We start from the raw sequence: 18,149 nt of genomic DNA, 5'->3' as shown, positions 1-18,149 counted from the left end.
GCAGTGGGCTTTGATACATTCAGGGGTCCTCATTGAGGTATCTTCAGGTAATCTTTTTTTTATTTTTTTTTATTTTTCAGGTGATCATTTAACAAGTGGTGCTTTGCTGAGCATTCTAGACTACTGTAAACATCATGCAAATGGTTCAAAGATAGGTGTGAACATAAGCAGTGGTTTGAAAGTAAACATGATGAAGCATGTCATTAGAGATACAATTTTCTAATTAAGCTCAGTGCAAAAGTGCTGAAACAAGAAACTGAATGTTTCAGTACAGTAAACTAGAGATTCTGTGGTTAGGTACAGAAGTCATTCTGCAAAGTATGTACTTCTAGTCTGTCCCTCACAATGCTCTTTGAAAATAACAAAATTATTGATTTCAGTGACATCTTACAGAATACATACAGGTAAACATTTATGATAATGGATTAAGTTATTTATCATTCACTTATCATTGCAATATTCCCATGTTATCAGTGCATTTCACTTTCACTATCAATTAATTTGATTTGTAAATGTATTTGGGGTTCATTATTTTGTTCAACAGTGTCTCAACCCTATACATTATAAACATTAATACTTCATATTCAAGTTTAACAATATCTTTGTTCAGCACTACCAGCAGAATACTCAATATGTTTTGTTATCATGCAGGGTTCACAGTCCTGATACAGTCAGGGACGTGACTCAAGATGGCATGTAGGGTCTGACTTCCATCACCCCTGGTGCCCTTTTGAGTTTATCAGCGTGCAAGTGAGTCGTGTCCCATCTGAATGTGGCCAGTGGCCACTCATAACTCGTGCCTACCCTCCCTTGATAATGGCAAACAATGTGCGGGGTTGTAACATTTCTCAAGGTTGTGGCCATTGCAGTCAGCTGCTGCCTGAGAATCAGACTCGGCCCAGATCAGAGCCAGATCAGGTTTTTAATCAGTGCTTAGTATACAAATGTTGGTCGCACTTCACTTGGATAGTCTGCCCGCATACTATCAACAGATGCCCAAATTATCAATATAACTATCTCTTGATACCCTTCTACAATTTATGATTACGGTTGAGGTTAGGGATTGCATTTGTTTAAGGTGATGTTCAGTTTGCTCAACAACAATTTTGCATACTGAACCTGAATCTTAACAGATGATCTGCTAAGTCTCTATGGACGGACTATCCAAATAAAGTGTTACCCAAAAGTCTTCTCTGCTGCTTATTAGACATAGTCTATTAAAAGAACTATGGACACCTTCAACATGGAATAACCACAAGAAAACAAAACAAAAACAGCTATTCCCTAACGTTATGTAATAAAAATGTACAGTCATGAATTAAAGCCTGGTGAACGTATCACAGTTCCTGTTGTCAGTTAAATTGGCCTGAGAATATTTTTTTTTATAGTCACTCAGATATTATTATGCTTTTACTCCCTTTCCCGCCCACCATTACCCCCCTCTCGCCCTCCCTCTGTCTCTCTGTCTCTCCCTCTCACGCAAACGCTAAGGCAGAGGGCCACAACTGTACTGACAGCAACTGCTGTGGCGTTCTAGTTCAGATTTCAATCATGTGACTTTAACCAGGGGTAGGATGAAGGGAGAGAGAGAGGGGGGGGGGTGAGAGAGAGAGAGGGGTTGTTTTTTTTTAGAAATGGGCGCTGAGGATTACTATATCTGCGGCAGAAATAACCTCCCCACCAGGTGCAACTTTACGCATGGGCTTGGGCTTGTCTTTTGCTTAACCAAAACACTGCACATAAGACACATATTATCATGTAAATGGAAAAGTGCATTTCAGTGATATCTTTTCTATTGTGTTGCTGCCTTTTTTGTGCCATTGTTGAGGTCATTACAAAAATATACAGATTGTTTTTCTTACATTTCAATGTCACTTTTTTTACAATACTAATATCTTTACATGTAAACATGAGTAGGTGGTTAGGTATGCTGCCGAACATCCCGTGCCACGATCAGACATTTGTGTGCTTTTCTCCATCTCTCAGCTGTGAAGGCAGAGAAACTGCAGTCAGCACCAACACGCCTCAGCACACTGTCCTTCTCAGCAAGCTCATCAATATTTTCACCCTGGTTCTACAGCTGAGTTACATCTAAAACAATAATGTATGTTAATAGTAATTATGAATTGTAATACTTTAATATTTCACTTAATAGACCCTCACCCCTGCTGTCCATCAACTCTCCTTGATCAATCTTCCTTCCACTGATTGACCTGACCCGAGGGAGTGCTCTGCTCCCTACTGCGGTAAGGTTTAGGCTACAGTGTCTACAAGTGTACGTAGCCTACTGCTTTTGAGGCTTACAACAGCAGTCTAGCAGCACCAAGACGGATATCAACCACGGCAACTTACCAGCTTCCTCTGGTTGCTTAGGCAAAATGTGCATATGGGCCTGAGGCTGGGGCTGCTGTTGGCGTTGCCCGGTCCGGTCTGCAGGACGTTCTGGTACTTCATACATGGCTGTCCGTCTAGGCAGTCCTCCCCGAGCAGGAGTACGTTGGCCAGGTGCGAGATGTAGCTGGAGGCCAGACGCAGTGTCTCGATCTTGGACAGCTTGCGGTCGGCCGGCTCGGTGGGGATGAGAGTCCGCAGTGCCCCGAAGGCTGTGTTAACGCTGTGCGTGCGGTCCCGTTCCCGCGCGTTTGCCGCCTGACGCTGCTTGCTGATCCCAGCATGCCGACGGCTGCCCCTTCTGCGTCCGGCCACCCCACCACCATTTCCTTCACTGCCACCAATAGCCCCTAATCCTCCGTCTTCACCCCTTCCTCCAGCTGGGCCTCCCAGGGGACTCCCAGCGCGGCCTCCCCGGCCCCCACCACTGCCCCCGCCTGTCGACTTGTCTGAGCTCTCGCTCCCGCTGTCCAGTTCATCCATGTCGGAGTGGTAGCCATCCAGCGGCAGCGGTAGCGGCGGGCCGCCGTTGTCTGTCTCTGCGGACTTCATGGTGCTCCAGGAGTGTGTGAGGACTGAGCCCGGACCATGGCGGGGACGCTGACTGCCCATTACTTTATGCCGAGTGAAAAATAGCACGGGCGACCAGCTGCTGGCGATCCGGTGACCGGGGGTCCGCTACGTAGCCTACCCCCTGGCAGTTCGGCATAGCATTTCTTGAATGACTGATCCGTTCTGGGCTGCCACTGCGAGGCGCCCGGAAAAGGCAGAACAGGTGGGGAGACGGGGACCACCTGTCATGGTCTATGGAGCGAAAGCAGATTTTTATGTGCATATATGTAGGCCTATACCAGGCCCACCAGAATTAGCAATCTTGCATTTTCAGAAATTCACAAAAAATCATGGATTTCATGCAAATTTAACTGGGTTGCAAGCTTCTTTTATTACTCATGTGGTAAACTCTTACTGCTACAATTTCCACACAATAATCAAATACCGCTATTACATTTTCCATCTTTGATAGATTTTTATTTAACTCAGAATTCCTGCAGTAAACCAAATTAGGCCCACTTTGTGGTCACTACAGTCGCAAAAAAATCTTGAAAAAGGGACCTGGTGAGATCAAAAGTTTTGGAATTCTGGCAGGAAACTCTAAAGTAAAGAAGCTCTAAAGGATTTACCTATAAAATTCAGTCTCTTTTGGACACAATAATCACCACAAACCCTTGCAGATGCACACATCACACCTTTAGAAATGTATACATCAATAAATATTCATGTTATACATATTTATGCATGTAATAAAACATATTTATAAATGATGCAGGTATTTCATACATGTATAAGGCCTTTGTGGGCATAGTAGCACTGCCAGTGGCCTGTTCACTCTGCATATTAACTCAGTATGTAAGCAGGTGCAAAAAAACAGAGGTTATCTTATGATCAGTTTTAAACACCTTTCCTCTCACCATCAGCTTTCTACTGTCAAAGCTGCCATGCATCATCACTGCAGGTAGCCTAGGCTACACCTAGAGGCGCTGAATCTAATTTGCTTCCTTGAAAAGACAAAAAGAGAAATTGTGCTCAGCATTGCCTGACTTGAATACGATATACCAGGTTAGTCATCAGATTGTAATAATTAATAAAATGAATACATTCTTAATTATAAATCAATAATAATAATAAAACCAAATAACAAATCATTAAATACAATTAATTCCTCAGGCAGCTTCTGAATTAATTATACATATAAGGATGTCTCAAATACTTAATAATTCCTTTATTTAGGCCTATTTATTAACTCAGTATTTATGCTACTTTATTGTTCAATGGCCTAGCCTTGTCAATATAACAACAACAACAATAGACCGTGAGATGTGTCAGTGATCTCTAGTTGCCTTCTCAGTCTTCATAAATATGGGACAACATAGCAAAACAGACATAGCACGGTCTGTCCTTACCAACGACATAGGCCTAGGTCACATAGCCTAAAGGTCTCGCCAATATGGAGCGCCTCAAGCGCGCCGAGTGAGTTGTCGGCGGCGTCCCCTGCTGGCGCCCTCGCAGTGTCGTCTAGCCCTGCATGAGTGAGCAGTACAGGTGTTTCCCGCGCCCTTCAAGCGTCCCCGCGGAGCTAAAAGCTTGCGCGCACGTAGAGCGCTCGCGCCATCTTTGGAGCTGATATAAATATCTGAGGATGTACATGATACTAACATGGCGTTGCAAAATGTATAGAAGTTTTTAATTCAAGTTAAAGTTGCTTCTTTCTCTGACAAATCTTCTGATAACCATTGACTAAGGGGAATGATCAATAAGTGGGCTAAAATAGATATTACATAAATAATCTTTTTGTTGTTGAGAAAAACACGAAAATGAACGTGCTATTTACCAGTAACAGATTGGTCAATAAAGTAAGACTGCGACAAGTTATATCCTTCGTAGGAAAATATCTTTTAATATTACCACAAGATGGCAGTGTTTTATTGATAAATATCATGACATCAATGCAGATACAAGTGGGGTCAATTTCAGCCTATGTCACTCCAAAAAGCCCTAAAATTCTGTGCTATAACCAAGGAAATTAAGAGGAGGGAAGACTGGTAGGGCTGATAACTCTGAGGGGAGTTGCATCAGAAAAAGTAATTGGGCTCAGCCACATGCACTTGCGCACAAACTCCCAACTTTTACCAAAATTTTCTGACTTTGGAACATTTATGAAAATGAAAGCAGTGGCTTATAGCCCTGGCAGCAAATGTAATCCGCTAGGGTGCGTCTAGATTTCTAGGCTAGTGGCTTAGTTAAGTGACTGAAAATGTTCAGCAGTATTTCTCTAGCCTGACGTAGCCAATGTTATGGGCGGGACTAAATTCGGCTGGTACCCTAGTATTTCTCAACCAGGGGGTCGGGACTGGCGTAATGAGAGGGAGTAATGAGAATTTCTATATTAAATAATCACTTTTTATCAGTTTTGTTTAATTTCCATTACATTCCAAATAGCGTTGTTGCTCATAGGGTTGCCACATTTGATTTGTGACATATCCATTGCCGCCCCCCCTCCCCCCCAAAAAAAGTTATGATTTTGATTAATGTTAAATGCCTTTAATTATACTGGTTTTAAATAATAATTTATTAACAAATGCTGCAAATGTTATACTGTTTAAGAAAAATCGTAGGATTGCAGGAGCGGAAAGTAGGTTTTATTGAAAGTGAAACTAGGTAATACTTAAAAAATAGAAGTGCCTTTGCACCAAAAAACGGGACATTTGGTGTCCCGGGAAAGATTATCAATTTTCCGGGACAGACATTAAAAAAAGAGAATAATCCCGGGAAAACCAGAACGTGTGGTAACCCTAGTTGCTCACATTGGGCAGTCTAGCCTTGGTGAAGCAGATTGGCAAAAGTAATATTGCAGCCTTTGTGGGCGAATCATTTTGTCATGAAAAATAAATATACTGTCGTCCTCTGTGACTATGGTTCCAATAGCTGTGCACTGTTTATGGTCAGGAATTGCTGTTATGAACATGATATTCATCCTATAGGCTATTTGGTAGGCCTAAAGTAGATGCCTTATCCACCGCCCACTGAGATGGCTTCTCTGAAAAAAGTAATGTTATTTTAACTCAAGACTCCAATTTAAATCTAATCTAAAAAGACAGCAGTAAAGCTAAAATGGTGGGGGGTCGGGAACACCAACCTGATTATTCTGGGGGGTCGTTACTTAAAAAAAGTTTTAGAATCACTGTTCTAGAGTGATTGGACAGATTTCTTTGCAGAGAGTATAGGCTTACAGCAGTGGTTCTCAAACTTTTTCTGTCATTCCCCACTTTGGAGGTGGGGAATTTTCAAGCCCCACCTGACCCCATAACCCCAACAAAATGGTAACGTTAAAACATTATCCTTGCATTTTGGTTCCACGTTACATTTCCTGTCTCGGTCCGCAGGATCTGATGATGTTACAATTCGGTCTGTTTATGACTCCAATGTTTGTGTGTGCCTATTTTGTTTTGAATCTATGATCTTCTTTATGAAAAAAGAAAGGCATTAGGCACAAAAAAAACTAATTTCCTCCTGTTTTTCACGCCCCACCTGTCATGTCTCTATTCCCCACTAGTGGGACCTGCCCCACACTTTGAGAATCACTGGCTTACAGGGAGGCTACACAGGGAACGTAACTGCAGTGTTACGTTCGCAGAGTGCCTCCTGCAACAAGCTTTCCTTTATCAGTTGCGGACCCGGCACAGCCCGGGCCTAAGGCCACAGAATCAGTATTCTTGGATGACCTGGACAGGCCTTTAATTGGAGTCTAGCACCTCAACTTCAGTTAATCAGCTTTATTGGCTGACTGTATTTGTGAATTGACTAGTTCCCTTTTTTCTCTCCCCTATTTCTGTGGTGAAGATGGGGGTTGTGGTGGCATCATGGCAGAAAGGAGAAAGGTGCTGCACTCTCCCTTATATTACCGAGCCCAAAGGCCATGTCACTGTCATCAACATCACCACACGCCCCCCCACACACACCACCACCCCTCCCTCCCCACGCCACCCCCACCTCTGTCAACAGCATTACTGACTGAGCCTCTGCAGCAAACATGTCACGCACCTGTCACCAGTAACTCTTCAGAGAGCAGTCACGCGCCGCAGAGCTGCCACTGCTATGAGCACAGGCTTGCGTCCGCCAGAGCCCCGGCACACTCCTGGTGCGCTCCTCTTCCATGTCTCATGGTGATCCACACTCTAGTGACCTGGAAAACACCTGATAGGCCTAGCTACGCAGGACAGCAGAGGAGGTTTACATGGATTAGCGCTGTGCTAGGAAGCGCTAGGCTAACTGCAGTGAGGACATTGTTTGTGATGCCACTCTGCTGGGTCCGCTGACAGTCATGTTCTATATATGCTTTGGCAACACGTTTTTCCTTTGAAGGGTCATGTCAGTAGAGCATACTAAATTGAACTGAAGATAAAAAGGGTGCTTTATGTAAGGCCACTGTCTTCCATTTTCCCCCCAGCTCATCAGAAACATGGACTTAGTGCAGAACAGACAAGTGTAGCCAGACAAAAGTAAGTCACCGCACTGGGACTGGATTTGGTATCTAACCCTGGGTAGATTATTCATTGTGTGTGTGTGTGTGTGTGTGTGTGTGTGTGTGTGTGTGTGTGTGTGTGTGAGTGAGAGAGAGAGAGAGAGAGAGAGTGTGAGTGTGTGTGTCTGTGTATATCTGTGTGTGTCTGTAGTCTTTATCCTGGCCACTGCTCCAGAGATCTGCAGAGGGAGTGCGGAGTGGAGAGGAGAGGAGAGGAGAACCCTTCCCTGGACCCCAGGAGACTCTGTGGACGACACATGTCTGACGGGGATAGGGAAGGTCTGGCCGGTAAATGCCTGTCTTTTAACACTCATACAGACAGGGGCCTTGTTAAAATTCCTTTTCCGACTCACTCGCTCCTAATTGTGTAATTACAGGAAGAAAAAGAAAGGAAGAAAAAGAAGGAGAGGAGGGAACAGTCCACCTAATTTTCGGGAAGACTCGACATTGCTGGGTCTTTTAGCCAGTAGGGAATTTCTGTCTTTCTCCTCAAGCTTCTAGACCTTACCAGTGCAAGAAACAACGCTAATTATCCCCAAAAGACACCGTGCCAGACACAGACACACTTGTGCCCAACCTCTTGCCACCGAGACGACTTGCCTCTGCCAAGAGACGGGCTATGACCATTATAGATTAGAGGGGTGTTTGTCTTGGACATCAAATGGCACTGCTCTCCCTCTGTAAGTGGTCAGCTGAGAGAGGGAGAGAGGATGAGAGAGAATGTGTGTATAAGAATGTGCATGTGTGTGTGTGTGTGTGCGTGTGCATGTATATGTGTGTATATGAGTGTGTATGCTTGATTGTTTGTGCGTGTGTGAGTGTGTGTGTGTGTATGTGTGTGTGTGTGTGTGTGTGTGTGTGTGTGTGAGAGAGAGAGAGTCTGACCATATCTTTGCTTCTGTTTCTCCACTTTCCCTACTTTCACTGTATAAAAAGTAATGTTTCCTGTGGTTAACCCTAACTGCTACTTCACTCTAAGTTACCACCCATTGCAACACTGTAACTGGCTGTACTAATACCTTGGTGCCTCGGCCAATACATGGTGCATCGGTGACGTCACAATAATAAACAGACGTAACTGACTGTGTGTGTGTGTGTGTGTGTGTGTGTGTGTGTGTGTATTAGTATTAGTGGGAATATCCACCGCGATGCTCTCCCTCTTGAGTGCCTGCCAGGAGTTGGAGGAGAGGAAGCAGCCTGGGGCTTGCTGGGCCACTGCTCAGCTAATTGGGACCCCAGCGCTCTCTCTCTCCTTCGCTGCTGCGATGCAGGGCTGTGTGTCAGTGATGGATCTCCAGTGGAGCTGTTGAATAAACACCAGTCACACGGATGGATCGTCCTCCCGCACCTCCGCCTAACGATGGCCCCTCCAACTCCCACATCCACCCTGGAGTGGTCAGGTGAAAGACAGAGGAGAGAGGGACAGAGACAGGAATAAACAGCGTGGAGGAGTTATGGCGCATGGTGCCTGGTGATGGATTGTAGGAGCAGGAAGCAGGAACAGGGGACAGTGGTTGGCAGGCCGCGTGTGTCATTGACTCGGGCCAGAGACTCACAAATTTACACACACAAGTCAAACAGGTGATTTGTGGAGAGGTCTGTCCACTCTCTGCCCCATATTTTCCAGTCTCTTTTGCTGGCTGCGGGCAGGGTTCACTGATGGATGGCCCTTATAGGTGCAGTAAGTATTTTTTGTTGTCATAAAAAAGGCTTCTAGACTAACAACAGTGATGTAATCCTAGAGGTGTGATAAAATGACAGTGTTTGCCAATATCACAGTGCATTCAGTGCTCCTAGTTTTGTTTTGTTTTCTTTTTTTTTCGTCTCCCTCATCCGCCATCAGTAGTCATTTTTAGCTCAACATTCAGGTCCTGAGTTTCCCTGCTTTGACCTGAGTCTGAGGCACGCGCACGCACACACACACACACACACACACACACACACACACACACACACACACACACACACACACACACACACACACACACAAATGGGGGAATCCAGGGAGCAAGGCAATTAAGGACCTGTGTTGGATATATAGAGGCCCCACCGGAACGACTCTCCAGGACAGGCGCCTCACCACAGAGATTCCTCGCGGGCCCATCACCGTGGAGACGGTGTAAATAATTTACAGCGAGCACGAGAAACGCATCTCGTCAAGGGTGACTTTGAGGATGCCTGAGGAGAGGAGATAGAGCAGAAGAAATTAGTCAAGATATACAGAGAGAGAGAGAGAATAGAGCAAGAGAGCTGTAGCAGCCATTAACGCAATAATGGCCAATAACGTAATAACGGTTAATAACGTAATAATTTTAATGTAATAAAGCCAATAATGTAATAATTTGCCAATAGTGTAACAATTTCTGAACCAATAATGTAATATTCTTTTGCCAATAATGTAATAATGTTTAATGTAATGTTTAAATGTAATGTTTAAAAAAATATGTTTCCTATTGTAATCGTGCAATTTGTAATGTTTTGCTTGGACGTGCACTGGTGTGCGTTCATGGATGATAGGTGCACCCGCCAATATGACTGTTGACAATGCGCTCTTAGGGCTGTATTTTGCACACTGGCGCATGGCATTTTCCACCTGCGCAAAGTTTAATTCGGTATTTTGCACGTTTATTTTTTAAACAATGCGCCCAGGGGTGTGGCAATTAACAACTTGTGAGTGGCCTGGCGCATTGTCTAAAAATCGCTATTGTACACCTGGTCAGAAGTCTATGGCGAGTTGTTTACATGTTATTTTAAGAGCGCATTGTCAACAGTCACATTGGCAGGTGCACACACCATCCTTCTATCATTCATGAACGCACACCAGTGCACGTCCAAGCAAAACATTACAAATTGCACGATTACAATAGGAAACATAATTAGAATAAAGATATTACGAAATACTGTACATCTCATGATGAGTAGTTATTCACCATCATTTGCAAATTGGGAATGACGGTTAAAAGTGATTAGGGTAGAGGCGAGAGACACGTATGGAGCACAGCTGAAGACGCGCTGTCACGAGATATAAACAACTCCTCTCCTCTGCAGGATAAATGTTGTTTTATTGAGTCATTTGAACAATATTAGGGTAAGTGTTGCTTTTCTATGTTTTCGATAGTAACCCATTGTCAGTCAATAGTGAAAGTAACTCCATATAACTGTTAGTTTCACTTTGCCAACAAGTTCAAATAATACAGTGCAAATGCGTGAAGGCTATGCTAGATTTTAGTAAAGCATGGTTTAGTGGAATGACAATTTCATACGGTCTCGCAAGCAGCCTCCTTGAAATGCGCCGTTGAATGTCAAAATACCAATGCACTTATTTGACATCGCACTTTGCACCGTTAAAGGGAATGACAGATGTCATTCTCATTGGTTTGAATGATGTTATACGCCCCAAACTCACCCATGACTGATTACAAAAACCTAGGAACACCTTGTTGCGCCATGAATAGCACTGTAGCTGCCTGGCTGCGTGTAGCTGCTCGAGCTAGGTAAAGCCAGGTTTTTTTTTTCATACTGACAGTACTCAGTGACCTTGAGAACCGGATATCTATGTTAAAATTCGTCGGATTTCACCTCTAAATCAAGAAACACAGATGATGCTTGTCAGATAGTTACACTAGATGAGAAAGTAATTGAATGAGTATTTGTCTACAAAAATCTTGGTTTCTTCTTAGAAGAAAGTTTGTCCTTCAAGCAACATATAGGCCTAGAGTGTCTATAACATAATAACTTAAAGTAAAGTTGGGTTTCTATTATATAAACAAATGCTGTTTCTCTTTTAATGCGAGAAAAAGACTTATACAAGCAACATTTCTGTAAATACTGGATTATGGTGATATTTTATACATGCATGCAAATCAATCTTCTCTGAAAATGCTGGATTCAGTATACCAGTATACCAGATTTGTAACTAATTCTGGTTTTCGTACTCATCACTGTAGCTTGAGAGTGTTGGTTGGCCTTCTTTGCACAATTGCAGGTTGGAACATTGGTATATTTTTCTTTATAAGGCCATACTGTGTGAACTGCCTCCTTACTTATGTTCTCTCCTGACTGCTAAAGTCACCACCAGGAATTGTAATCTTCGATCATATGGGCAAATCATGTATGACATTCCCCGAACACAAACTTTCTTCGGTGAAAGTGCCTTTAAAGTTTTGGCATCCTGGTAGAAATTGCAGAATCATCTTAAACTAGACTGCCTACCAACAATGACACAGTTTAAAACTAGGATAAAGGACTATTTGAATACTAAATGCACATGAGCTGTTGTTACTGAGCACTGCTGGTGATCATGTTGAGATGATGTTAAATTGCCAACTGTCTTTTTCTGTTTTATGTTGTCTGTTTTTCACTGTATATATTAATATGGAACAATTATGCTGCTGTCTTGGCCAGAACTCCCTTGAAAAAGAGATTCTGAATCTCAATGGGATTATTCCTGGTAAAATAAAGGTTAAATAAATAAATAAAAACATGTATACGAGTACACCTGGCGAGCACAATGACAAACAAAGAAAATGCAAATTGAATTGGCAATAGAATAAGCATAGCCAGAAGATGAAAAGAATAAAAAAATAAAATAAAGTTGTATGCCCTCTACAACCATTTTTCTTCAAGTGACATATATTTTTGTTGATGGTACAATCCTCAAAAGAGCTCATTATGTTCTCTGAGCCATAGTGCAGAGTTAATCAAGCAACCTGAAGAGGCGTCTATTTGCTTTGAGTTTCACAACAAGAATATGGGAGTTCATTAAGTCAAAGGAGGAAAGCAGTTCTGAGGCCTCTCACCAATCCTACATAATTTCCTGTCTTAGCAGAGGTTTTGTGTTCAAAACAATGCACTGGGGGGATTTTTTGCGATAAGCTGCAATGATCATTGCTAGCTGAAAAGGATTATTTCATTTTGGTCTTTGCAGGCTAGGAGCTATAGCTTTTTTCCATTGTGTAGCCCTAATGACCCTACACACACACACACACACACACACACTCACACACAGTGTACTCAGGTGTAATAATTTGTCCCAATACGTGTGTCTCACTATGGAGATATAATTTAATTAAACATGATGGACAGTTTTTGTTACATTATGAGGTGCACTCTACGGCCTCTCATTGAAAAAAAAAAAAACTATTGGAAGGAGATCATTATTTGTCCATGTTTGACAGTAGACTTGCTTTTGTCTTCACATCACAACTGAAAAATTACTGTAAGACATAAACTGATAACTTCAAAGTAAAAATATAGCTGCAAACAGCAATGAGGGGGCCAAGCAGATTAGCTGAAGTTGCCATGGCAACTCAATACTGTTACCTCATGACACATGGCTATAAGCTGTCAGAGTAAGGTTCATATCTAGCAACCAAAGATTACCTGAGATATGAGGTAACATTCTGTTTGACGGCATCACAGCAGATTTTGATTGGCTGTGTTGGGCAAACGCTTGTGAATATGGCTTCAAAAATCAAGACGTATCTAAGGCTCAGTCTGAACAGTATTAAAAGACACTACTAGTAAGTTTTAATTCCAAACATGCCAACAGTTACAAGCCAAAATGCATTTCTGTTAATTGCAGCACCCCCTTGAGTGTCCTCCTAATGGGGTCATGAGTCCATCTTTCAAGTTTGGTCAAGATACATGAAAGGGTTGCTGAGATATGAGCTCACTTCCTGTTTGGCGGCTTCGCCGTCGATTTCGATTGGCTGTGACGAACGGTTTTAGATATGGCTACAAAAAGCATGACTTTTGTTAGGCATGGTCAGAAGATGGTCTGTGCCAATTTTGGTGAAGATCAGATGAAATTTGTGACTTGTGAAAACTTTTTTTGTGTTTTTGATAAAATCCGATATGGTGGCCGAATCAGTTTCGATGACATCACAAGTTGGCCTGGGTTGGCCTAAGGACATCCAACAGTATTACCAGACACCACTAGTACATTTGAATTCCAAACACATCAACAGCTACAGGCCTAAATGCAGTTTTGCTAATTACAGTGCCCCCTAGAGGGCAAAGGTCACCAAATTTTGGTTTTGATACATGCAAGGGTTGCTGAGATATGAGCTCACTTCCTGCTTGGCGGCTTTGCTGCTGATTTTCAATTGGCTGTCATGGGCGAACGGTTTTAGATATGAAAACAAAAAGGGATAACATTTGTGAGGCTTGGTCTGAAGATCATATGTGTCAAGTTTGGTGTCGATCGGACAAAATTTGTAACCTGTGAAAAATTTGCTTCACTTTTGACAAAATCCAATATGGCGGGAAATCTATCACGGTGGAAATTTACGTCATAGGGTGACGTCATGCGTTGAACTCGGCTTGGTCCAAGGATTACAACGATACCTCATTTTTGAAAATCGGGCCAACAGGTCAAAAGTTACGTGCATGAACACACATCCAACTTTGGCCTGTTGGTGGTGCTAGAGTGCTCAAGGTGTCAACATGAAACTTAGTGAAATTAATCATGGGACTGTCGCCAATCAGTGTGCCAAATTTCATAACTTTTTACCAGAGCAGGGTTCCCACACCTTGGTTAAGATCAAATTCAAGGACCTTTCAAGGACTTTCCAGGCCCAATATCCTCAAATTCAAGGACCTAATGTGTCGATAAATTTCAAGCTCGGGCATGGTTAAATCATGTTACCTCAACAGACTAAGGATACCTTGTCACAGTTTTCTTTTCTTTTTGGTCATATGACAGATGTGGTAGGCCTATTCTATTTTTCATGTTTGTGTTTAGCATAAAACTGAGCTGAAATAAACTTCTAGATTTTCCTAAACAAGTTAAACTCTACACTACAAGCGGGAAACTACACTGGCTGTGTAGTTCTAACCAACGTAAATTAGGCATATGCATAGGATATCAACAGAAGTGGTGGCAAAATAATGAAAACATGTTAATAAGCGGACGGAATTGTATGGAATTTTTTCCTCAAAAAGAAATTCAAGGACCTCCATTTATTTATGTCTGTTTTTAAAAACATTCAAGGGCCTTGAACATTTTTTTCCAGATTCACAAACTTTCAAGGATTTCAAGGACCAGTGGGAACCCTGCCAGACGGTTCTATGGGCTGCCATGGCGGAAGAAAGATGATGCGTAAGAAAAGGTACAGTAGAAACACAATGGGGCTTCGCAGCTTCGCTGCTTGGCCCCCAAATATGTAAAACAAAGGTGTTTACAAAAACTTTAATGGGTTGGCTCATTTCCATGATAGACAGTAGATGTGAATGTCTTCAAAGTATCACCTCCTTTTTCATAGGTTGAAACATTCACAGATACATAGTCTGGCACTGGACCTTGTTCCATACTTTTATTATTTGATGCAGACAATGAGAGTGAAGGCTTCTTTAAAACTACCTCTTCAACTCCCATAAACATGTTTGAAGACAGCATTTTATTTTAATATTCAAGTATAAGTAAAATACGGTTTAGAAATTATTTATCTTATACAATATTTAACCAGTCGGTCCCATACATTGATCAGAGTTAAAACCTGTACATTTTCTTGTAGGGAATAAAACATCTCACATAATTAGAATTTGACAATATAACGAGATCAGTAGATTTTGCTGTAATTTCCAAATCTCACTGTTCAGAGTAGAAAACGACATTTTCTTGAATGGAAAAGTTTTAATCCCTAGGAGTAATCCTTTAAAATGGACTCTCTCTCTCTCTCTCTCTCTCTCTCTTTCTGTGTGTGTGTCTGTCTCTCTCTCTCTCTCTCGCTTTCTCTCTCTCTGTGTAATGCCCCTTTGCATGTGTTTAGCTCTGTGTTTATTTCTTCTCCTCCTTCTCCTTCTCTGCTGTGCTGCTCTCCAAGACAGTTGATTGGAACAAGGTGGCCCTTTGGCCTGGTGAGAGTGATCAGCTGATGCAACCAGCTGCCATCCTGCTACCCCCAATGTCCGCACACACACACACACACACACACAAACACACACACACACACACTCTCTCTCTCTCTCTCACACACACACACAAACACACACACACACACACACACACACACACACACACACACACACACACACACACACACATACACACTCTCCGCCCCCCATGTCCGGGTTATGATACCCATTGGCTCATTAGGGTATTTTGGCTGCTATCATGGTAGTCTGGTATTGACCCCACACTGTTTTGGGGAGGGTAGAATGCGCTAATGAGGTGCCTAGTCTTAAGTCTTGGCCAGCAAACAAGCTCTTACTCACACAGACACCCTGCATACATACACCCATGGTGGCAACACAGCACCTACTTTTTGCCCATGTAGGCCACCATAGGCTGGGTCCTTGGATTTTTTTTTTACCTTAAAAAGAACCACAGGCCCCTTGGTGCTGGCAGCCCAGGTGTGCCCTTTGAGGCAGCCACCAACGCATGCTTCTGGCAGCCTGTGGGTCGTTTGTGCTGGTCAGACTAAATCTGCGGAAAAGCTGTGGATTACACAGGTGTCCTTTGTTTCTGCTCAGACTGAGTGGTGCCCATAAAACAGACAAAACAAAAACAGCAGGTGCACTGTGTGCCTAGAAATACAGCTAATTTAGAAAAACAATTCTGTTAAGCATCTTAGGCTCTAGTCAGACAGGCATTGTTTAATATTAAAACATTGTTAATGTCATTAAAATTATTACAATTCAAATTAAAATATAATTTTAATAACATTTGAATTAAATTTTTTATAGTCATAAAAAAATGTGCTTCTGTGTCCGTGTAACAGAGGTCGGTTTGTCCGCCGCTCACGGCCCTCGAACCTGCCACCTCAACACACACCGGCATGGGAGTCAAATGCTCTAACCACTGAACTAAAAGCCCAGGTTTCCAACTCAGTGGTTAGAAGCGTTCTTAAAGTGTAATTCCATTCCAATTACACTTTAAGGTTAGGGGTGTGAGGATTTACACGCACAACTAGCATGCTAGCTCAGTTCACCTCCGTTACATCCGAAGTCCACACATGAATGGACTTAATGACATGTATGTTCCTGGGTCCCCGTGGGCAGCAGGATGCATGTGGATGGAAAGTTACTTTCTTGTGTGCTAAGACGTATTAGCGTCACTGTCTCCGACTCCCAGCTGTGTTTTGGGTTAAGTGACCTTAACTGTAACCTATAGGGGTTCAAGGTGAATTGCTAACTTATGTGTCAGTGTAAGCATGTGTTTACTGAGATGAACACGGAGTGGCTGTCTGTACGGATTAGGTCAGGAAATATGTTTTTTTATTTTTTTTAATTTTTTAACAAAATAACAATTTTTTTTTTCCCCTCTTGGTGATGTGAGGTGTATTTTACGTAAATTGTAACCAAGTTAATAGGTTAATTTGATAGAATCAGTGCCCTAGCACCGAAAGAGGAGCAACTGACCTCAACAAAAGCATGTTCTACAAGCAGGTAGATTTAGGAATGGATGGATGGATGTTTGTTATGGGGGTATGTTTGTTAGGGGGCGTGAGTGAAGGGGTGTCTAGTCTGTCTGTTCACTTGTCCTTCGTATGTCAAATATGTTTGAGCGGTGGGAGGGATTGTGTGTCTTGTGTTTTTGGTTCCCTATTAAAGTCAACATATCAGTCTAGAACTTGGCCAAGTATAGTTAACTTTATGTCCATCAAACAAAATGCTGGATAGCAGTCATATTAAAACTAACCCTAATAAATTTACTGTCACAACATGGAACATAAATGGAGTTAAAGACAGGGTAAAGCAACAAAAAGTTCTGCAACATCTAAAGAAACTGTCTTCAGATATAGTTTTTCTGCAAGAGTTGCACCTGAAACCTGGTGAGATTAAATTCCTTAAAAAACAGTGGGTGGGAGAGGCATTCGAATCAACCTACACATCTAAAAGTAGAGGAGTAGGTATTCTGATAAGTAAATACTTGCCATTTACCTTAATCTCAAAACATTCTGACCCACATGGTAGATATTTAATAGTTACATGTGAAATTCATGGAGATAAATATACACTAATAAATATCTACTCTCCCCCCTCAGATAATATGAAATATCTCAGAAATATTCAGAAAATAATAAATAGTATATCAGCAGGAATACTTTTATTTGCCGGCGATTTAAATCAAGTCTTCACCGAACAAGACAGCTCTAACTTGAAAAGGAAGCCTAATGTCCCTAAGGAGCTTCTGGAATTCCTCTCATTAAATGACCTAACAGATGTGTGGCGACAAATGCATCTAAGAGATAAAGATTACACACATTATTCCCATGCACAAAAGAGCTATAGCCGCTTGGATTACATCTTTGTTTCCAAGGAAGGAGTAGAAGATGTAATCACATCTAAAATACAAGATATAGTTATATCAGACCATGCTGCAGTTACATGCACTATGTGCCCTCCAACTAATAAATTAATATATAGAATCTGGAGAATGAACAGGAAATACCTGAAAGATGAGGAGTTCATTAATTACGTAATAAAACATATTAATGAATTTATAACAATAAATGTCACAACCTGTAAGGAGAAGCCACCAGTTCATATTATATGGGATGCATTTAAAGCATATATTAGAGGGATCATTATTTCTTTTTCGTCTAAAATGAAGGCACAATTAAATAAAAAAGTTAAACAATTAGAGACCGACATCAGCCGAGCTGAACACTTGCATAAGAAAACTGGGGTAAGAAAGGACATGGAGTATTTGCAAAGATTGAAGCTAGAATAC

General features: G+C 42.1%; 1 protein-coding gene across 1 annotated transcript; it reads right to left on the bottom strand.

Annotated features, from left to right (window-relative positions):
- Positions 1–1,953: 1,953 nt before the first annotated feature.
- On the bottom strand, positions 1,954–3,003 carry LOC143141806 (basic helix-loop-helix transcription factor scleraxis). The gene is made up of 2 exons (XM_076302513.1): positions 2,353–3,003; positions 1,954–1,986 (listed from the first exon to the last, which is right to left on the bottom strand). The coding sequence occupies exons 1-2, from the start codon at positions 3,001–3,003 to the stop codon at positions 1,954–1,956; spliced, it is 684 nt and encodes a 227-aa protein (XP_076158628.1).
- Positions 3,004–18,149: the final 15,146 nt, after the last annotated feature.

The sequence above is a fragment of the Alosa pseudoharengus genome, unplaced genomic scaffold, assembly GCF_046254945.1.
Source record: "Alosa pseudoharengus isolate Yale_2024_CS ecotype anadromous, Long Island Sound unplaced genomic scaffold, YU_APseudo_1.1 YU_APseudo_1.1_scf_24, whole genome shotgun sequence".
NCBI lineage: Eukaryota > Metazoa > Chordata > Actinopteri > Clupeiformes > Clupeidae > Alosa > Alosa pseudoharengus.
This window is presented reverse-complemented; position numbering and strand designations above follow the sequence as displayed.